Genomic DNA, 23,685 nt, shown 5'->3' on the forward strand with positions numbered 1-23,685 from the left:
TGACCATCATACTGTTTTTCTTTCAGCCATTTTTTTTTTTTTTACTTGGAGGCAGATTACACAGTACTATCCAAATTTACTGAATATGTTACTGAAATAATTTCGAGTTCTGTGAGAGGATTTCCTTATGAAAATGTGATCATAAGCACTGAGTGCTAAGTTAAAGAGAAACGAATACTTTGCTTTTTGAGGAAATGTCTTAGGCATCAAAATCAATACTGAATATAATATACCAACTCTCATTCTTTCTCCACAAAAAAATCTACTTTAGTTTTGTTTGACTACTGATGAGTCCAACTAAGTATTTTCTCCTAAAAAAAAGTTAGAAGACAAAGGCTCTGCCAAGTTCTTTTTCATGGTGCTGAGGAAGAAAACTTTGGGAAAATGAAAATGAGAGACACTGATGTTATTGCTTCTTGAAAGAGAAGTGATTACCCTAGAAGACAGGATTATTTTCCCATTTTTTTGGAGAAATATTTAAATCCTAGAATAATGGATAGTCACTTTTCTTTGAGTCTCACTCTTTCACAACCATATCCCACTGAACAGCTTTTAGAATAATTCAAGTACTTTAGAATAATTCATTGATAATTCCATTATCACAAAATCCTACTCTCACTATAAATTTGAGTCCCTTTGAAGTGGAAAGAAAGTGAAATATAAAAACTGAAAATGACAGTGTAATTCTGGGCCGGTCCCTCCCTTTACCATTAACATGGTACTGGAGAAGGGGGTGGCAGAGGAAGAGATGGTTAGATAGCAACACCCACTCAGTGGACATGAATCTGAGCAAACTCCAGGGAATAGTGGAAGAGAGGAAGTCTGGCAGGTTGCAGTCTATGAGGTCGCAAACAGTCAGACACATCTTAGTGAATGAACAACAATAAACATGGTTTTGTCTCTTTTCATCTTTTGATATTCAAACTTTCTGCATCTTTCTGTCCCCATTTTAAGTTTTAAAATTATTTTACATAATTAGATCAGTATGTGTATCATTATAATTCTTTTCATAGGTATTAATATCTTATTAGAGATTATGATATGCATTTGTGGTTTGACAGCTCTCATCCTTTCTTTGCCTTATGTTAGAACACTTTAACTCCAGCCACTCTAATATGAAATTTATATGCCCCTGGTGTCAGGTCTTAAACTTCTTTCCTTATTCAAACCTCACAGGATGAAAACAAATTGCTTCTAACTGTAAATATTCACATATTTACAGTTCCAATTCATTCATATATCCTTTTGTTGCTGTATATTCATTTATTCTTGTGTTTCTAGTCTTCCAATAGAGATCATTTTTACTTTTGCATGAGCAACAATACCCTTTAGTGTTTTCCATTAGTGCAGGTCTTCTGGAGATACACTTTCTCCATTTCTGTCTGAAAGTGAAGTCGCTCAGTAGTGTCTGACTCTTTGCGACCCCATGGACTGTAGCGTACCAGCTACTCCGTCCATGGGATTTTCCAGGCAGGAGTACTGGAGTGGTTTGCCATTTCCTTCTCCACGGGATCTTCCCAACCCAGGGATCAAACCCGGGTCTCCCGCATTGTGGGCAGACGCTTTACCATCTAAGCCCCCAGAGAAGCTCCATTTCTGTCTATACATACATTTTTTTTTTTTTTATCATTTAATGATATTTTTACTGGGTATAGAAGTCTATCAAGGGTGACAACCATTTTCTCCCAGTAATTTAAAGATATCACTCTATGGTCTTTTGGCTTTTGTTTCTCACTCTTTTGAAGTACTCCTTTGAAATCAATCTGTCTTTATTCTCTGACTGCTTTTATATTTCTTAATTATTTGGTCTTTAGCAGTTAACTCTGGGATTTTCTTTTATGTATTGTGTTTCAGTTCTTTGGGCTTCTTAAACTTTTGGCTTTTTTTTTTTTTTCATCATTTTTGGAAAGTCTACAGCTACTGCTTTTAGCCTATTCTCTCATTGCCTAAGATTCTAATGACAGGAATCTTACTCCTCATTCTATCTCCTGTGTCTCAGTCACTCTGCTTGTATCTCCCATGCTTTTTCCTCTTCAGGATTTACTGTGGGTATTTTTTGGCTGATTTTCCAGGATACCAGTGCACTTTTCCTGTGGCTACTCTTCTGTTAACCCATCTATTCAGTTCTTAATTTTGACTTTTTAATAAGAATTTTCTTTTTCCCAAGTTTTTATATATCTACCAAATTTCTCATTCCTTTCTTTTCTATCCTTGAAGTTGGTTACTTCTGTTAGTATAGTCTTATATCCTTGCATACCTGGCTATTTTTTCATTATGTGCTGAACACTATATAAATTTAAAAAAAAATAATTTGAGTCCTAAAAGATTTTATCTGCCTCAAAATAGGAATGATTTAAAGTTGAGCTTCAAAGAGTACACAAAAAGGTAATGAGATGAAAGAAAATCTCAGTCACCAAAATCTCTATTAGAGAAAGCATTGTATTGGTCCTAAAGTAAGTATCTGAATCAACCATTATTAGTCAAAGGTAAGAATAACCCACAGGGTGTAGATGCATGCTCAAGAAACAGGAATCACCTGCTAAGTTGTCCTGTACGACCAGGAAGTAAAGGATTTAAAGTTCTCTTTGAAAAGAGAAGGAGAAAGAGATCAGAGAAGGAAAATCCCACAAATGGCAAGAAAAAGAAGAACGAGAACAGATGTATTGGATGGTTAAACCATAACCAAAAAAGGTTTAAATAAAATATATATAAAAAAAGCTGAGCTTCAATTCCTGTGAATGCCTACTTCTAATTCATCCTTCAGGGTCTCAAGACGGATTGAGAGAGTCCACCAGGTCTATCCCTCCTTTGGCAGGTCTTACCCCGACCCCCTCCACTTTCTACCCCTGTACATGAAACTACAAAAAAAGCCACTCACTTCTTTGGGTGCCTTCTCTTCAGTTAGCAAAGAGGAGGAAAAGCAGGCCCCAAAGTCAGCGTCGCCCAACTGGGCCTCCTTAGCATCCTGTCCTTGTAACTTTTCCCTAGCTTTATCCTGTGACTCCAGGCTGATTAAAAAAAAAAAAAAAAAAGTGCAGCATTTGCAGTTGGTTCCAGCAGACAGGCAAGTCCTAATTACCTCAACTGCCATATCTATATGTTATCCAAGAGAAACCTACAAATGTCATGGGAAAATTTTCTTCTTTTAAAAAAAATATTTCACTGTTTGCAGATAACATGATACTATACATGGAAAACCCTAAAGATAGTATCAGAAAATTACTAGAGCTAATCAGTGAATTTAGCAAAGTTGCAGAATACAAAATCAATACACAGAAATCACTTGCCTTTCTATATACTAACAATGAAAAAAATCAAAGAGAAATTAAGGAATCAATCCCATTCACCATTGCTACAAAAGGAATCAAATATCTAGGAATAAACTTACCTAGGGAGACAAAAGAATTGTACACAGAAAATTATAAGACACTAATGAAAGAAATCAAAGATGACACAAACAGATGGAGAGATATTCCATGTTCCTGGGGAGGAAGAATATTGTGAAAATGACTATACTGCCAAATGCAATCTACAGATTCAATGCAATGCCTATCAAATTGCCAGTGGCATTTTTTCACAGAACTAGAACAAAAAATTTCACAATTCATATGGAAACACAAAAGACTCCGAATAGCCAAAGTCATCTTGAAAAAGAAGAATGGAGCTGGAGGAATCAATCTTCCTGATTTCAGATTATATTACAAAGCTACAGTCATCAAGACAGTATGGTACTGGCACAAAAACAGAAATATAGACCAATGGAACAAGTTAGAAAGCCCAGAAATAAATCCATGCACCTATGGGTACCTTATTTTTGACAAAGGAGGCAAGAATACAAGAGGGGGCAAAGACAGCCTCTTCAATAAATGGTGCTGGGAAAACTGGACAGCTACCTGTGAAAGAATGAAATTAAAATACTTTCTAACACCATACACAAAGATAAACTCAAAATGGATTAAAGACATAAATGTAAGACCAGAAACTAAAAACTTCTTAGAGGAAAAACATAGGCAGAACACTTGATGACAGAAATCAAAGCAAGATCCTCTATGACTCACCTCCTAGAGTAATGGAAATAAAAACAAAAGTAAACAAGTGGGACCTGATTAAACTTAAAAGCTTTTGCACAGCAAAGGATACTGTAAGCAAGGGGAAAAGACAACCTGTGGAATGGGAAAAAATAACATCAAATGAAACAACGTCACTCTGTGTAATAGGTTCTAGGTTCATCTACGTCATTAGAACTGACTCAAATGTGTTTCTTTATGGCTGAATAATATTCCTTTGTGTATATGTACCACAACTTCTTTATCCATTCATCTGTCACTGGACATCTAGGTTGCTTCCATGTTCTAGCTATTGTAAACAGTGCTGCAGTGAACACTGGGATACATGTGTCTTTTTCAATTTTAAAACTCTTTCTCAGTCCACAGTAACAGGTAAAGCTTCTTAAGTATTTTCCCTCTTACCTGCTATTGCTTCAATACTTGGAATTGCAATAGTGCTGTAAGCACTTATTCGCTTACAAGACCATGTATAAACCAAGGAATCTTCTCTATTTTCCAGTCTGGAAACTGAATCAATAAAAAAGGAGCCCCATTTTTTAGATGATGTATTCAGAGGCTTTGCCTTTGATCCCTGAAACAAGAAACAGAATAATGAAACTGATTAATTAGCATTCAACCTCATTTTCCCCACAACTAAGTAAATCAAAATAGAAAAACTCTGCAGAAATTTCAGATGTTCAGCCCGACTATATAAAAAGTAAAACAAAGCTTAGTAGTCCTTCAAGCGCTTCCCCAGTGGCTCAGCAGTAAAGAGTCCAGCTTCCAATGCAGGAAACACAGGTTCGATCCCCGGGTCAGGAAGATACCCTAAAGAAGGAAATGGCAACCCACTCCAGTACTCTCACCTGGGAAATCCCACGAACAGAAGCCTGGTGGACTACAGTCCATGGGGGTTGCAGAACAGTCAGACACAGCTAAACACCAAAGTACTCCTTTGAAGTACTCTCTTCTGGCTTTGCCTGGGAACGCCTTTCTCAGCCTTTGGGACCTGGTGTGGATGCCACCTAGGATGTTTTCCTTGACTTTCCATACTTAGGTGAGATTAGTTCTCCTCCTCCATTTTCTCACACTCTTGAGTTTATTCCTAATACAGTACTTTTCAAACCATCTTGCAATCATCATACTATTTCCTTTTTGCCCTGGACAGATTATGAACTATATAAGGTTAAGAACTATCTCATGTACTAGTGTATCACTAGGGCCTAGTGCCTAGGACACAGCAGGCACAGAAAAAATGTAGATTGAATAAAAGACTCATTCAAGAAATACTTCTCAGTGTTTTATAGGTGTAGTATAAAATTAAGAATAAAAAAAAAATCCCATCACACCCATATAATTTGAATTATAAAATCTGTCATCCTTTCTGGATGAAAATTTTGTTTTAGAGCATCAGAGAGTCCCAAATATGCCTTTAGATTCATGATTCTTTGTGCTGGAACTCAATTTGTGAAGCAAGATGAAAATACATGTTTTTCAGACGATGCTGTTTAGATGGTGTTTAGAAATCCCTTAGCAAGAATCTATTTGGATCTCACCAAACATACTAAAAGCAGTATGGAATACAAATATCTGTGCTACTGTGTATGCATTTAAGGTGCATTTAAATATAATTTCTCAAGGTGTAAAGAGAAGCTTACTTATAGTGTAACTTCTTTATTTGGTTCATTGTCTAATGAGTTGAAGGAGAGATGACTCACATCGCACAGACTGTATGTAGATAATGGTTCTGCCAACAGTGAGTGGCAGTCTGGGCTGCACGTTATTCCTCTGAGAAGAGGAAAGCAGACTTGTTTACCCTTTCTGGTTCAATGTATTACGGATGCTGTTACTGTCTAAATGTTCATGTCCTTCCAAAATTTGTATGTCGAAACTCTAATCCCCAAGATGATGTAATTATGAGGTGAGGCCTTGAAGAGGTACTTAGGTCATGAAGGTGAAGCTCTCATGAATGGGGTTAGTGTTCTTATAAAAGAGAGCCCAGAAAGCCCATTATGTAATGTTGTGTTTATAATGAATTACTAAGGAAAGGGGTCTATGGGAGAAGATGGAGCTACTGTTTACATAAATGCTGAAGGAAACATTCCCACTGTGTCTTCACTTTCTTTTCATTGTCTGTGCATTCTCTCATTGTAAAGAAACCAAATTTCCTTATTTCTCTTTAAGGGCAACTTCCTCCACAATCCCTCAAGTTAGAGGGTCTACCTCCTGGAAGGTTATCTTAAAACTCTTAACTCAGTCCAAAGAGCTATGTAGTTCAGTTTCCAGTGTCACACTGAAGACTAAATGTTACTCAACAGAAACCTTGTGGAACCTGACTCCTTTATTCTCACATAGTAGTCTTTGTTCCTTAGAACACTTTCAGGTTTACAGATAAGTAGGGCAGAGAGTATGGAGACTTCTTAAATATGTTGCCTCTGCTGCTGCTGCTGCTGCTAAGTTGCTTCAGTCGTGTCCGACTCTGTGTGACCCCAGAGACAGCAGCCCACCAGGCTCCCCCGTCCCTGGGATTCTCCAGGCAAGAACACTGGAGTGGGTTGCCATTCCCTTCTCCAATGCAGGAAAGTGAAAAGTGAAAGTGAACTCGCTCAGTCGTGTCCGATTCTTAGCGACCCCATGGACCACAGCCTACCAGAATCCTCCGTCCATGGGATTTTCCAGGCAAGAGTACTGGAGTGGGGTGCCACTGCCTTCTCCGATGTTGCCTCTGGTCCACCCCTAACACGATCTCTCCTCTTACTAACATTCTGTATTAATTAGTGTGTTATGTTCGTTACAACCGTGCTCCATTTATTCATCCCCTTCCCCTCTGAGCCCTGGGGCATTCACCGGTCTCTTCCCTGTCCCTACACGTCTGTCTTTTCCAGAAGGTCACACAGCGGCGTACAGAGTGCAGCCTTTCAGACTGGCTTCCTTCCCTTCCTTCCCCGTAACATGCACTTTAGGTTCCTTCCTCCATGTTTCTCCATGGCTTGATAGTTTCTATTATTTTTTGATTTGCTCTTTGGTTTTTGACTTTTTAGATTCTTCCACTGGAATGAATTTAGAAGAATGCATAGTGCATTTTATTTTCTGCTATTTCTTTTTTTTCTGCTTATTTTCGCTTCTATATACTACTTTCCCTTTCTAGACTGATGACATACTTTACTTTCCCTCAAAGTTCACTGGGGGTGGCTCAGGAGTAAGTTTAAGGGAGCTACCAATTTTGGAAGTTAGACCCATGGAAAGAGAGCACGAGGGCTTTCATGGCTAAGCCAAAGAGACAGAGTGTAACTACAGCGCATCAGGATCTGGCTGCCTCGTCATCAGCCAAAGCACAGCCGTGGTGCCACAGCACTGAATGAAAGCAGGGAGCCCAGAAGACAGACAAATGGTCAACAACTTTATCTCAGCATCATTTAAAAACTACCCACAGGATCAACTGCAGAGTTGACAGGGCATGAATACCACAGTTAAGTGCCAACAGACTTCATTGCTCATGGCAGAAACAAGCACTTTCTAAGATATGACAAACATAAAGGTCTTTCTTTCAAGGAGAAAACTAAAGGAGACTCTTACCTCATATTTTCCTTTTTTCTCTTCAGGTTCTGATTCCTCAGGCTTCCCATCTTTGTCCCCTCGGAGCTCTTCGAGGATAAGGACTGTCTCCCAATTACTATAATGACAGGCTGGGAAAATATCTGAATGCATGCTGTCACCAAAGTAAACAACCTATAAGTCAGACAGCAAATTTTGTCTGAGACATGAGGACTGTGAAGGGGAGTGGTGGTCATTTTACAAAAGGCACAAGAAAATTCCTTGACAGCTATCAGAGTAAGTCATGTAAAAGCTGCATAAGCATCTTAAATTTCCTTGGATAACATCACAAGTTATCCATTGACTTGTTCCATTTGATTCACAGGGTGTCAGGTTTAAGAAATTACACAATTCATTTGCATGCAGAAGAACAGCAGAAGATAAGTGAACTTAATTCAAATTTCTGAAATGAAAATGAAAGAACCCAAATGTTTACAGTTAAACCTGCCCCTGGAATTGAAGAGCTGGTGACATACTGGAGGCAGCCTGTTACAGAGGATTAGACTAGCAAGAACACTCACAACAGAACCAATTTACCAAAGTTTATAGGCCCCACTCACACCTGCTGAAACAGAGTCCCTGAGAGTGGGTGGAGAGTGGGTGGGATGAGGCAGGTGGACTTCAGGAGCCTCCCCAGGTCTTCTGAGGCAAAGCTTACAGATGAGGAAACTAGGTTAAGAGCATATGAGCTAGAACCTCCAAGTCAGAGCCCCCAGGGGGTTGTGACGGTGTGTGAGCCAGGGGATCAGGGTGATGGACTGACCCATCCTTCTCATGGGGCTTGTGGCAAACATTTTTTAGAAGGAAGTGTCCTGCAATTAAAAATATACCAATGTCCAACATCAACAATATGACAGGATGTTAAAAGCTAATGTGTCTTTAGTCTGTAGGATAATCAGTTATTGCTGGTTTCACATATAAAAAGGTCCTTGATGGGCAGTTAGCAGGATAACATTCCTCAGGTAACCCACACACTATTCTAGGTCTGTGTTCCTGCTTGGAATATTTGCTTTTCTTTGTTAGAGATAAAAATGTACATTAAAGGAAAGACTTATTTAAGCAGAAGAGGTAGGCAAGGAGGTTGGCAGACAGTTATGCAGAATACATTTAGAGTTACGGTTTTAGCTGACAAAGGTTTCTCTCTCCAAGTAGGCCACAAAGACTCCACTCAATAAGAAAGTACCTTGGGTTCAGCTTTGCCAGTCATTTTCTTCAAAAGTTCATAAAGGTGGACAGCATTCCCTTGGGAGTACCAGCCAGGTTTATCCAGAGATGGCAGCGCCTCCCGCTCCTCGTCATTCTCTGAGAACATAGGTAACAATCATACGTTTTCATCAAGTGATAGCACTCAGCTGGACAGACCACAGTTTTCGTGGCTGAAGGACATGTATAAGAAGGAACCACGTGGGGATGGCAGCTACCATTCAGTGATCACCTATACATCATGAGCACCTCGTTGACATAAAAAATTCAGAGCAGTTTTAACTTCACACAAAACAGAGAGGAAGGTACGGAGATATCCCATATACCCTCTACCCTCACAAAGGCACAGCCTCCCCCATTACGGGTGGTAATAAAATAGTCCAACATATAATAAGGTAAGATGAATTTCTACACAACCTCAGTTATTTTGAACAAAAAATTCTAAAATCACAATTAAAGATAATTAAAGCCACATCACAGCTAAAAATAAAAAGATATTCAGGCCTATTTGGCTGACATTTCAGCAGCCATTTTTTAATTCTTTTATACAATCAAATGAAAACCCTACTATTCTCTAAAGAATAGGTCAAAAATGAGCCATGTTTAGCCTAACATTAAGAGTCTAAGAAGACTCATCATATTCCTGGAGAAACACGGTGAAAATCAATTATTTCTCATGTCTGTCTATCTTTACTTAGTACAGAATGTCTTGCCACGTAAATAATGTGGGTTTGATGGCAACTGAAAAATGATTACCTTACACATTTATTTTTGAAAGCAAAACTACATTTGATATGTACAGGCCCCCTGTGTAGGAACCATTGGGAAGGGAAGCTTTCTATTGCTTAAATAAAAAAATATAAATCTATAGAATCATGATTCCTCAGATACTGGGACTCAATTATTAACAAAAAAGAGAAAATTTCTTTATACAAAAACCAAAACAAAAAACTCACTTTACACAAATATACCCCTCCCTTCCCTGTTTTCAGCCCCCAGACTGGAAGCTGCTCTGTAGGGTCCTATCCATGCAGGGCAACGTGGAGGGCTTAGAACCTTCGTAACTGGGAAGCTGTGGGACTGAGAAAACTATTAACTCCAGCAGCAGACAGCCAAGGTGGCATATGAAAGCATCAGAGCTGAAGCAGAAGTATACAATCCAAGCAAACTCAAGGAAGTTTCAGGCACCATCTTTATAAACCCAAATGCTATACTTAAACATTTCTTCTCATGCTCCATGGGAAGCACCACCCTCCCTTTTTGTGTCTCCATGACAACGGCTGACATAGTCCCTTGCAACTGCCTCCCTGTGGGCACTCTAAGGTGGCCTCCCAGTTTACTCTGTGTCACCAGGCAGTTACTGCCATCTTGACAGGCAACATGGCCTGTAATTCCATCCCACGCATTCACCGACTTGCTTATGTGTTTGTGTTTGTAACCTCATGAGGGGAAAGGACACTTATCATCTCGTTCATTCCCTTCATTGCATCTAACATGAAATTTTGCACATGGCTGTCAGCCAACAGGTTATTGCTTAAGTGAATGAATAAATTTTAAACAGGAGAGGAAAGACACAAACTGTGAACTCACCAAGTGTCCGGAAAGGCCTCTGACTTGGTAAATGAGAGAAGAAGCCAGGCTTCAATGCATTTGTAATCATAATGTCAAAAAGATCTTCAAAATCACTCCTAAAAAGAAGTGATATTTTTCATAAGTTTATTTTAAGGAATTAGAAAAGGTCCATAAAAAACAGAACTTAATCTTTGCCTATTTGACCAGAGCATCATTTCTTATTTTTTGATTAAGAAAAAAATAAGAAAGGGGATAGAAGGTGGTCGAGCACTAATTATCCAGACACCACCTTGAAGTATACACATAAGGGGAAAAAAAGCACATTAACTCTACGTGCTAGGCTGACTTTCTCACTATGGCAACAGTTATAAATTCGACAGTTCTAACATCTATGTATTCACACACTATGTTTTCAAATTTAGGGCCTGAAATTTGTTTGAATTTATTAGCATCAAGAGTTATTAATAATTTTGTGTATCTCATGGCTACAGAAAGCCAGCATTGTATTGAGTCAGGAGACATCTTTCAGAGAGTGTTAAAAAATCAGGGTAGTCTTATAATATGGTTATTTTTAGATAATAATAAAAATGTTTTTTTAGTCTGTATTTAATACTATACTATGCCAAAGCCTTTGACTGTGTGGATCACAATAAACTGTGGAAAATTCTGAAAGAGATGGGAATACCAGACCACCTAACCTGCCTCTTGAGAAACCTATATGCAGGTCAGGAAGCAACAGTTAGAACTGGACATGGAACAACAGACTGGTTCCAAACAGGAAAAGGAGTACTCAAGGCTATAGTGTCACTCTGCTTATTTAACTTATATGTAGAGTACATCATGAGAAACGCTGGGCTGGAAGAAGCACAAGCTGGAATCAAGATTGCCGGGAGAAATATCAATAACTTCTTATGCAGATGACACCACCCTTATGGCAGAAAGTGAAGAGGAACTAAAAAGCCTCTTGATAAAAGTGAAAGAAGAGAGTGAAAAAGTTGGCTTAAAGCTCAACATTCAGGAAAGGAAGATCATGGCATCTGGTCCCATCACTTCATGGGAAATAGATGGGGAAACAGTCTATTTTTGGGGGCTCCAAAATCACGGCAGCTGGTGATTGCAGCCATGAAATTAAAAGATGCTTACTCCTTGGAAGGAGGGCTATGACCAACCTAGATAGCATATTCAAAAGCAGAGACATTACTTTGCCAACAAAGGTCCGTCTAGTCAAGGCTATGGTTTTTCTAGTGGTCATGTATGGATGTGAGAGTTGGACTGTGAAGAAAGCTGAGTGCCGAAGAATTGATGCTTTTGAACTGTGGTGTTGGAGAAGACTCTTGAGAGTCCCTTGGACTGCAAGGAGATCCAACCAGTCCTACTAAAGGAGATCAGTCCTGGGTGTTCATTGGAAGGAATGATGCTAAAGCTGAAACTCCAGTACTTTGGCCATCTCATGCAAAGAGTTGACTCATTGGAAAAGACTCTGATGCTGGGAGGGATTGGGGACAGGAGGAGAAGGGGACAACAGAGGATGAGATGGCTGGATGGCATCACTGACTCAATGGACGTGAGTCTGAGTGAACTCCGGGAGTTGGTGATGGACAGGGAGGGCTGGTGTGCTGCAATTCATGGGGTTGCATAGAGTTGGACACGACTGAGTGAACTGAACTGAAGGATTATTTGGGACAGCAAAGGGAAGATAATTCTTGTTTCTGACAGACTCACTATTACATTGGGGAGATAATATTTACCAACACTTTAGAATAATTTTGTAACAGCAGAACTGTACTACAGAGGAATTCAGATATGAAGAAAAATTCTGGTAACCTACACTAATGAAAATAAATAGTCCCAAGTGTTTACTCTGAGGCATGGTCCCAGTACCAGGACACAAATGTCTCTATAAAAGGCATTTACTTCCCAAGGCACTTGGGACTGCAGCCTTAATTCACTGCAAAGGATCCCATCCCTTAATATTAATAAGAAAGCAGAAAAACACCAACAGACTGTCACTGTGCCACAGGTCAGTCTGAACCTGCACGTGCTGAAAAACATGGGAATCAGGAAACTAAAGCAGCCAGCACGGGGTCAGTCTGGAGGCTAAATTTTGCTTCACACTCACAGCAATTCAGTACAGTGTCTGATAAAATTTGAGGACACATTAGGGCCAATCTAACAGCTGATTTCAGAATCTAGATCTGACCATGGATATTCCCCATAAGGATGCCATAAATAAATATTCAGTTCAGTTCAGTTCAGTCGCTCAGTTGTTTCCGACTCTTTGCGACCCCATGAATCGCACATGCCAGGCCTCCCTGTCCATCACCATCTCCCGGAGTTCACTCAAACTCATGTCCATCGAGTTGGTGATGCCATCCAGCCATCTCATCCTCTGTCGTCCCCTTCTCCTCCTGCCCCCAATCCCTCCCAGCATCAGGGTCTTTTCCAATGAGTCAACTCTTTTCCACTTCTTCATATGAGGTGGCCAAAGTACTGGAGTTTCAGCTTTAGCATCATTCCTTCCAAAGAACACCCAAGGTTGATCTCCTTTAGAATGGACTGGTTGGATCTCCAATGCTTACTAAAATTTATCAACTACTCTGCCTAATACTTTAACCTGTATCAAGCTATTTAAATTTCCCCCAACACCTATGAGGTATTGCTGTTGTTCAGTAGCTAAGTCATGTCCGACTCTCTGCGACCCCATGGACTACAGCATGCCAGGCTTCCTTGTTCTTCACTATCTCCTGGAGTTTGCTCACTATCCCATTTTCAAGATGATGAAATGAAGGTTTAGAGAGGTTACAGAACCTACCCTGGGTTACAGAGTAAGTTGCAAGGCAGGGCTTGCGCCCACATCTGCCTTGAGTTTACACATTTATACTGTCTCGATGTTCATGGATGTCAGCCCCACACCTGGATGGGTAAATGGTGAAGTGCCTGGCTCCACAGGGAAACTGCCACAGGAGGGCTGTATTCCAGGTGAGTGTCAGGGAGCATAATCTATAACTTGGTGTCCCTCAAGAATCACCCAAAGCTGAGAAACCAGAGACATGGAGGATTTCCTGAAGGACTTGTGGTCTGTCCACAATATTTTCCAGAAAATCTAAAGCCCATCAGCTGTGAGCGTGCTGGGCCTGGCAATGCTGCTTTGCTGAAATGTACTTGGGGCATCTTGCTGTCAGCAGATGTTGAGGGCTGTTACGAGAAACAACCACGTGTCACTCAGTATTGTTTAATATAATGACATGGTCACGGCTGAACACTTTTAAAAGGGCACTGGTCTAATCTGTTATCAGGATTTTATAAGACCATGAAAACAAAATGACTCACCACTTACCCAAGGATATATTCGCAGAGGAGTCTACAGTAATCACTGTGAGAACTGGTAATTAACATAAGGATTTTGCCAGCATTCTTTAGCTGTCGAAGCCACTTTTTTACTGATTCCGGACAAGTGTGTAGATATCTGCCTGGATCTCTTTTTATTTCTGGAAAATATATTCCACAGTTTTCTGAAAAATAAAAATATCACAGAGATTAAAAATTTTTTTTGATTCAGTGTATTCTCAAGTTCTTCTCTCTCAAATTATAAAATTAAAAGGATAAAAACTATGTTCAAACAATCTAGCAACAATGCCATTACTAACTTCTTCTTGAATACTTATTGTTCTTTACTTGAAAACACGATGACTGAAAATGTCAGTTGAAAACATTTTCTGGTTGTTTGACAAGTGTTAAAACAGATAACATAATAAACATGATATATCAGCACTTTCAAATCAGAGAAAAACTTACTGTATTTGAAATGTCAATAAATATTCTTTCAATCATTCAACAAATACTTGCTGAATTCAGATAACAAACAAATACATTTTCAGGTAATGCAGCAGGAACACATCTTTGGCATGAAGCAGTGGAGAAAGGAGCTGGGTTCTGTTTCAGATGGAACTGAGACTAGATGTCCTGGGTCTGTTACAGGCGCCCTTGGGAGGCGCTGTGATATTAAATGGAAAAACAAGCCAGAAAAGGCAGGAAGGCAGTGCGACTGACAGAAGTTGAAGAACCTGAGTCACTGAGCTGGCCCAGCTCTGTTCCTTTGGGTTTATGAAGAGTCCAGGGCGTCAGCCTGAGCTCCAAGGCAGGTGGTGCCAACATTTCCAGAAGTCCTGGTCAGATGCACCCAGTGTTTGATACAGAGCCTTCAAAGTTATGCGTGCTTAGGCAGACAATTGCAGATTTGGTTGAAATGTGATTAGATTCATATAGCACTTTAGAGATACAGGTTTTGGGGCATGATAGCACTGGTAAGCACATAAAGAGAACCTGAGTTCTTACTTTCCTTAACTGCTAGAGAAAAGACATGTGCATAGACAAAACAAGAAGTGAAAGAGCTTGTGCTGAATGGTAAAATTCTGCAACAGATACAGTCTATAAATCTGTAATTCTGTTCAGTGTCATGCACTTAAGGGAAATGAAGTTTTACTTCAAGAATGTTAGGACAAGAAAGAAGAGTCTCTAAGGGGGGAAAAAAAAGAAAGAAACAACAAAAACAGAAATGGCACCAAATACTGTTATCTGACTGCCAAATCCACTCTCCCTCTTCTTTGCTGGAGAGCATTCTAATTGTGTTGGAGGTTTCTGAGGGGCTGGGTGCTTAGAGAGGGTGGGTCTCTCTACCAGTCCAACCTAACAGGGTAATTTCTTCTCATGTCCTGGTCATGTGAAACAACCCAATTTAGCAACAGCTTAACCATTAAGGATATCTATTATTTGCAGCTTACAACATCTTTCTTCAGAAAATAATACAATATAAGAGTTATTCATAATCAGACCAAAATATTACTTAACAAAAGAAAGAATGTTGTAAAATGAGAAAAACAGCTGTCAGAGTGCCAAGAACAACAAAAACAAACTTCGTGCCCTTGAATTCTGCCCTACAGAGAACATGTGTTCTTGGATCTCTTAATATCCCAGAAGCTATGTAATGGCCCTTGAAAAAATTAAAATATATCTTCTGTTTTTCAGGGATGAGAAGGAACTAGTAAGAAAGGACTGATTTAAGAAAGAAAAAATAATATACTTAAATAGCTAAAAACAGAATAGTTTGATGAGTAATGATCAAAGCAATGGCAGAAGCTGTGTCTCTCCCAGGATTTATCTGAGGCAGTCAGATGTAAGATTATTTCACACAGAAAGACAAAGGCATTTGTAGTAATATTATGGGCTGGATAACAAAAGATTTGTAGTATGTAATGCTGAAGATACTTAAGCATCTGTATTCAGAAACAATTGCTGAGAAAAGGCTATTTTTTCCTTAGCTTATGAGTGCGTACCACACATAAGTGTGGTCAAAATGCCACCTAGTGGCCACAATGTAAATTACTGTTAAAAAGCTATTAAAAAAAATAAAACATATACATTTAAACAGAGCATTTTGAAATTCCTGCCTAGATTAATATTAGTTCCCTTAGTAAGCCTAATCTAAACATTTAAACAGAGCATTTTGAAATTCCTGCCTAGATTAATATTAGTTCCCTTAGTAAGCCTAATCTAAAAGAGTGCAAATATAATAGTTTAGTTGGAGAAAACTGCTCCCTGAGGAAATAATGGAGATGTTCTCGCATTGTTCACAAGCCAGAGAGAAATGAACAAATTAAAAAAGACAAATCCTGTACAAATGGATATTTTATGGTAGATTATGGGTTGCTCTTTGTATAAAAGGTCACTAACCGTGGTTGGGGAAAATATTTTTCATTCCTTGTAACCTCAAATCATCAAGGGAAGAGGAGGTATGTTAATATAAATACACACTGATCTTTTAAAGTTTATTTTTACTGATATAACTAACACATAGCACTGTGCAAGTTTAAGGTGTACAATATGTTGATGTGACATTTATACCCTGCAAGAGATTATTACTGTATTTAGCTAACACCTCTAACATGTTGCACAATCCTTTTTCTTTTTTTGTGGTGAGAAAAATAAGTATCTAATCTCTGAGCAATTTTGAAGCTTATAATTTAGTACTGTTGTCCATAATATATACCCATCATTTTTATTGAAATAGCTATTAAACCAGAAGAATTTATGTTAAACATATTATGCTGGAATAGCAGCTGCCTATTAAATTATTTCCCTAAAGGCAGGGAGTCTGTCTTTCTGTTTGACATTGAGCAATCATTCAATGGATAAATACATAAGTGGAGAGGCAGACACAGGAACATTTATGTTTATTTAAAGTCAAAGTAATAAATGATTTGTAACATATAACCTATGACAAAAATTCTATTATTCATGTTCTATTAATGTCATCCTATCTAAAGTACCTTCCTTTCTATACCCTTATTGATAAAAATAATCATGCTTATTCTGTTTTTATACTTAAGAGATTTACACTGACTAGACAAGACAGGGAGCTGAGACTGAGGCCTAAGGTGGAGAGAAAGGAATGGTCTTGCTTGTTCTCCACTCACAAAGCAGCCTGTGTTTTCACTTAACCTCAAAAGAATTCTATTTCACTGCCATTTTATGTAACTCATTTTCCTGGCCTTTACACTCCTATTCTATCCTTTGATGCTGATATTTTCTGTATCCAGAGGGGATTAAAAGTAAAAAATTTAAAAAGCTAGTTCTAAAGAATAAAGGTTTCACTCTCCTATATTAAAAATTCGGTATTAATGCAGTCATGGGAATAACAGCAAAGTGTTGCGACAGTCCTTCGGGCAGAGAAAATGACCTGCATGTAACCACTGTAATTCAGGATTGAGGGACCTCTCGTGGTAAAAAAAAATAAGTACAACTTGAATATTAAAAATGCTTTTTTAGTTTAATAGACAATTGTGCCACATCACGATTTCTATCATCATGGAATAAGAAAGCATTTTCCTTGTTAACTATATCGCCAGTGTTGGTGTGACGTGTGGTTCGTGCTCTCAAAGCTGCTGTGCGGGAGAATCAGAGATTCTGGAATGCTATCAGCTCCATCATCAGCCTCCAATTAAGGTCTGTTATCATTTCCATTACAGAACATAATTTAGGAGAGACTGAAATATTACAACCTTTGTAGGTTATAGAAGAGCAGGCCAGTGAACAGCTAAAATGTTCAGCCATGAACTGTTTAAATATATTTGCAGTAAGGGATGATACAATTTTCTGAAATACACATATACTATATAAATTTCTTTTGGCCAAGAGATACTGAAATAGTTTTTGAAGGATGAATAAGATAAACAATAGATTAAAAAATGTTCTAATTTTTTTGTTTGTGAAGGCAAAAGATGAAACTGAAATTTAATGTTAAAACAGTTTTTCTGTTTATGGACCTTATATGGGCCCTAAATGGTTTGCTTTTAATATCTGTAAATAAATCTAGACTATCTAGATTGAGTGAGTATCTATGTACTAAACATAATGCTTGGAAAAGGACAACAAGAATTGAGAAATGAAGGATAAATGTACTGAAAAACATAATCTATAAAATTTACATGAACAGTGTTTGACTTCTATCTCTGTATCTGTGTCTTACCCCAAAGATTCTGATTTAATTGGTCCGGGCTGGAGCTGTGACACTGACATATTTTTTTAAAGCTCCCCAAGTAATTTCAATGTACAGTTAGGATTAAGAATTATGGCTCTAAGCATAAGAACTAGAACTTTTGCTATTATTATCTGTATATCCTGCCTGCCTCATTGGAATCACTGGCTCTCAGAGAGCAGGGACTTCTTAATTTTATAATATCTTGTTACCTAACATGAGCTACGTAACCTCATTGCTTACGTGTCTAAAACCTTGTTTTAAATTTAACTTATCAGGTGATCAGTGTCTGTTAAAGAAAAATAACATGTGCAGAAGGAGCAGAAGTCAAATGCTTCAAATCCATATTCAGTGCTATAACTGTTGAATAATATGCTTTTCCTCACAATACCTACAGAAGTCTTTTGTAGTGACTGAGCTGATGTTGGGCTTCCCTGATAGCTCATTTGGTAAAGAATCTGCCTGTAGTGCAGGAGATGCTGGTTCGATTCCTGAGTCGGGACGATCCCCTAGAGAAGGGATAGGCTACCCACTCCAGTATTCTTGGGCTTCCAGTATTCTTGAGCTGATGTTATCTATGCTATTATCTGGGAACTGAGATTTTATATTGAGATAGGCACCCCCCAAAAAAAACACAAAACCCAAATAAATGTCTTCCACATTGAGGTATAAGCATTACCTTCCTTTGTGGAATGCACTATCCTCTCTCTGCTGCTTTAGAAATGCTTGCCGCTTATCTGTCGAGCATTTCCCAACACCTTCACCCAGTCACACCACCTCTGGACATCATTCATCACACTGCACGATAATAAACACTTGGAATAAGTGTGTTTATGTATTTTTCTTTCTCCTGAGACTGAGATCTTTTAGGAAAAGAACTGTCTTTACCTTGGTATTTACATTCTTGATGTCAGGAAAACAGTAGAGGATAAATAATTGAAGAAGTAAGTCTGTGTGTGGGGAGAGCTATCAAGTAAGATTTATCAGGTGATCAGAAAAACCCAAGGCTGGCAAACCACAGCCAGCAAGCGAAGAAAGGTATTTACTTAACATGGTTAGAGAAGTATCTACATAAAGCCTATACTCTTTACATGATCTGGTCCTTTGAAGAAGTTAGTTGATTCCTGAGACATTATTTCATAATTTTAAGACAGTAACAATAAACAATAGTTATAACTCAGTTTTAGAAAATGCCAGCAAGACTAATGAAGTTGTTCGTTTGAGAGATCCTGTTGAAAGGTTTCACAGCATCTCAGCAGAGTGACTATTAGAAGATCATGTGTGATAAAACTGCTTTCTGAAAGACAATATAAATACTTTTATGTATTTTTTTCACCATGACATACCTGCTAAGTGCTAGTTGCGCAATTATGTCTGACTCTTTGCGACACTATATAGACTGTAGCCCACCAGCCTCCTCTGTCCATGGGATTTCCTGGCAAGGATACTGGAATGGTTTGCCATTTCCTTCTCCTGACCCAGGAATCAAACTCGCGTCTTCTGTGTCTCCTGCACTGGCAGGCAGATTCTTTACCACTGAGCCACCAGGGAGTCCCTACTTGTAGCCCCTCAGTTATTTTCTGGCCTGGGTCTTCTAACAGTCTCTTCTACTCAACCAGAGAAGGTTCTCGTCACTTTTCCATCTTGTTAAAACGAACCTAAATCTGTCTTTGCCGTTGCCTGTATGATTTTGATACACCTTATTTTTTAGTCTCTGAATAAAATATTTCCAGGTTCATTTGCTCTGCTTACTAATGGAGTAATTTATAGCAAGGCCACAGCAAGACACTTCTAGTCCAAGCCAAAAGCTTACAACTGGTAATATTTTCCCTTGTTAAGGTCAGAGGCAGTAGAAAGATCCAAGAAAGGCACATGAAGACAAGATGACATCATCAGAAGGACCTAAAGACCATGTCGCTGGGGATGAATAAAGGCACTACTGCCTAAACACACACAAGTTAGCTTCACAAGAAACAGGAATGTTTTCCTTGGCAAACCAACAACGCCCCAGGTAAAACCTGGGACAAGTTTTAGGGGCCAGCTTCAAGGAGACACACTGTAAATTTTGTCTCAAAATAGGTTTTTAAATGTATTTACCAGGCATGATAACATCTTGCATGGTTTTTGTCTTCACCAGAGGACGTGGACCCACATATTAATCTGACTTGAAACCTCCCAGCTCCTCCAGAGGAAAGAAGATGGAAAAAATCAGAACTAAAACAGGATAGCTTGGGGCAAAGCAGGATCCGAGAAGTGCTAATGCTTAATCCTTTAAAAGAAAGTTATAGCTGGCTTCTCTAGCTCTGAGGCACACAGAGATCAGAAACAGTAACAGGAATAAAGCAGGCATATGCCAGACAGTAGGGTTCATTTACAATAAATGTTTTGAGGGCACCTTCCTCCTACTGAGGATGCCAATGCTCAGTTACTTAATGATTCTTAAAAACAAATTTTTCTTCTGGAGTAGGTAGCTTAACAGAATGCCGAGATAGCATTTTAGAAGGTACACACAATGCTCAATTCAGCTCCCAAAAGAACACAAATAACTAAAAAAACCCCATTATAGGAACACAGTCTTCATTCTACAATAATTCATTTTGAACAGAGTGGACAAAGCCTGGGGGCACAGCTGACCCAGCCTCAGCCACTAATATACAGCCTGTAGCCTCTGCATGGAGAGGGCAGGACCTCAGGTAGAAATTGGGGAGAATGGGCTGGAGGGGTTCCCAAATTTTCTACTCTAAGGAGTGCTTTTAATCTTCTCAGCCTCTCTTTTTCCTTCTTTGGCCTACCTCCTTCCAATTTGACTAATACAATAAGTTTACGTATCTGGGGTACTTTTCTGAACTAACAAACATATAGTCATAGTAAGATGACAACCATATATATTTTAAAAATACTTAAATAAGAAAGACTTCTAAAACTAAAAATCAAAAAACAACTCAGCTGGGTTAACATGAAAAAATCTTAAAAACAATGTTAAAAATTCAATTTTATACATACATACATATATACACATAAAATTAAAGATTTTGAAAGAAAGATATTTTTCTGCTTTCTCCATCACACTATCAATCTTAAGCCATTATTCAAAACCAATTTCTTTTCTGCTTTTCTAAATTCCATCCTGCTTTTAGGAGTCAACATAGTTTCCACTTTTTCTACTTTTCAATCTTCCAGCTATTATATTCTAGTTTACATACTCCAACCCTTAGTCATATATTTTTCTATATGGTTTATTGTGTAAGAAGTTTACCTTCTATTTAATCTCTATAAATCAAATTTCTTTGTGTCATTATAGTGACTAGCATTACAACAATTAGATTCTGAGCATAGAACACATTCAATAAATGTAATTGAACTTTCTCTTAAGGATGTTGAATATATTTGCTTGAAATCTTGGTGAGTATAAAGTATTATGTGATTCAATGAAATAAACAATTCCCTCCGTAGTCAAAGGGAACTGTATTTCTGCTCAATCTAAATGAGAAAGTGAGAAAGTGAAGCTGCTCAGTCGTGTCTGACTCTTTGCGACCCCGTGGACTGTAGCCTACCAGGCTTCTCCATCCATGGGATTCTCCAAGCAAGAATACTGGAGTGGGCTGCCATTTCCTTCTCCAGAGGATCTTCCCGACCCAGGGATCGAACCCGGGTCTCCCGCATTACAGTCAGACACTTTAACCTCTGAGCCACCAGGGAAGCCTAATGAGGCCTACTCATAAATTTTAGGGCTTTCCAGGTGGCGCTAGTAGTAAAGAACTCACTCGCCAATGCAAAAGACTTAAGAGAAACGGTTCAATCCCTGGGTGGGGAAGATTCCCTGGAGGAGGGCAGGGCGACCCATTCTAGTCTTCTTGCTTGGAGAATCCCATGGACAGAGCCTGGTGGGCTGCCATCCATAGGGTCACACACAATGGACATGACTGACGTGACTTAGCATGCATGCACATATAAAATTTAATTAAATGGAATCTCAAGACTAAAGTTCTTAGGAGAAGTAGTGCAGCTCTGATTGTTGGTATATATTTAGTGAGTATCACCCGTGTTTCAGAATAAAGCATAATAAATCTGCTATAAGTATAGAATAGTTCTAGTTATCAAGGCAGGGATCCTGTAAGTCCCCCAAAGTGTGTGTTAGTTGCTCAGTCGTGTCCAACTCTTTACAGCCCCATGGACTATAGCCCACTAGGCTCCTCTGTCCATGGGATTCTCCAGGTAAGAATACTGGAGTGGGTTGCCATTCCCTTCACCAGGGGATCTTCCCGACCCAGGGACTGATCCTGGGTCTCCTGCATTGCAGGTGATTCTTTATTATCTGAGCCACCAGGGAAGCCCAAGTTTCCAGAAACCCAAATAAACCAACACTGTCCTAATCAAACTGTGTCACTATGAAAAATTATATTCTGACTTCTCTTGACCTAAGAAAAAAATCTGTTAAGAAAGCATATGACATAAATGAGCATACTATTTCTTTCTAGAGGAAAGGTGCTGTCAACATAAATCCAGAGAAACAGAAAGCCTAGAATTACTCAATAACCAAGAAAGAAACAAACATTCAAAATTCAATTTAAGTAAGGCAAATATTTTACTCACAGTATTTGGCAAAAGTTAGCAATAAACACCAAATGAGCTATGTGTACTAAATGAAGAAAAATGTGAATGAAAAGGAAATTGCACCAGACCTCACAGATGCCCAGTAACAATTCCATTTATCTGAAAACTATGACAAAGAAAAGGATTTTCCTTCCACATAAGAACTCCATTTACACGTCCAAAGGAGTTTAATCGAAATGTCTCATGCCAGCAAATTAAATCATTATAGAGCAGAGGAGGAGGGCGAAAGGAATTTGTGATTTTTCAGATGAAGTCATTAAGTAATGGCTCTTGCTGCTGATGTGAGGAGAGCAGCTACTCCCTTCTTACTGAAAAACCTTCAAAGGACAGAGCATTTGTGTGCAGAACATATCAACATATGTAACAAGCACATTACACGATGCAGTCCTGGGTGATCCTGGATGGCCTGAATCTCAATCAGACAGTCCTGATTCAAGTCTCAGTTGTGCAATTTGCTTGGGTAAGTGTCCCGGTCATTCAGACACTTTGCTGGCTTATCTGTGAAATGATGATGATATTAGAACCCACCCGGGAAGATTATTTGGTGGATGAAACACGATAATGTATGTGAAACACCTGCTCAGTGCTTGGCACATGGTAAACACTCTCTGTGAGCCACCCTGGCTTAAATATAGGCTTAAATCAACTGTGAAATCCCCCCTCCTATGGGCCACTTGCATTAGGAGCCTGTCCCACAAGGGGTGAATTCATGATCAACATGGTACTTACTTTCAAAACACGTTTGGAAAAAACTTCAAACGTTCTACTGACCAGGATGCAAGGCAGTGTCTCTTTTTGCCACTTCCAGAGAAGAACACAGGACTGAATGTCCACCGCTCCATTATTTGACATTTCTCGTAGCCCTGGGCAGACAACCTTGCAGACCATAAGACCCCATCTCCTCAATGTGGATATTGAATACAAGGCCTAGAGAGGCTGACTTGCCTGTCAGCACACAATGGTGTTATTGCACCTTTCATTTCACTGTCCATTAATACAGCAGAGAATCTTTTTGTATTGTTATTAGTCACCATCTTTCATTCCTTTTGCAGTTCTATCTATAATACACAAGGTTGGGAATGAAGCATACACACACACAAAAAAAAGAGTTTGTTGAACCAA

The 23,685-nt window shown here is 38.9% G+C and overlaps 1 protein-coding gene across 2 annotated transcripts in view; it reads right to left on the bottom strand.

The window, feature by feature from the left end:
- Window positions 1-23,685, bottom strand: part of NT5DC1 (5'-nucleotidase domain containing 1) — a 111,975-nt gene that overhangs the window by 5,217 nt on the left and 83,073 nt on the right. For both annotated transcript variants that reach the window (XM_040238455.1, XM_040238456.1), the window contains exons 7-11: window positions 13,753-13,927; window positions 10,434-10,531; window positions 8,824-8,942; window positions 7,623-7,775; window positions 4,470-4,638 (exon numbers count right to left, since the gene is read on the bottom strand). In XM_040238455.1, the coding sequence (XP_040094389.1) occupies window positions 4,470-4,638; window positions 7,623-7,775; window positions 8,824-8,942; window positions 10,434-10,531; window positions 13,753-13,927 (714 nt within the window). The remainder of the gene's footprint in view (window positions 1-4,469; window positions 4,639-7,622; window positions 7,776-8,823; window positions 8,943-10,433; window positions 10,532-13,752; window positions 13,928-23,685) is intronic.

This window comes from Oryx dammah, unplaced genomic scaffold (assembly GCF_014754425.2).
Source record: "Oryx dammah isolate SB20612 unplaced genomic scaffold, SCBI_Odam_1.1 HiC_scaffold_4, whole genome shotgun sequence".
In the NCBI taxonomy this organism is placed as follows: domain Eukaryota; kingdom Metazoa; phylum Chordata; class Mammalia; order Artiodactyla; family Bovidae; genus Oryx; species Oryx dammah.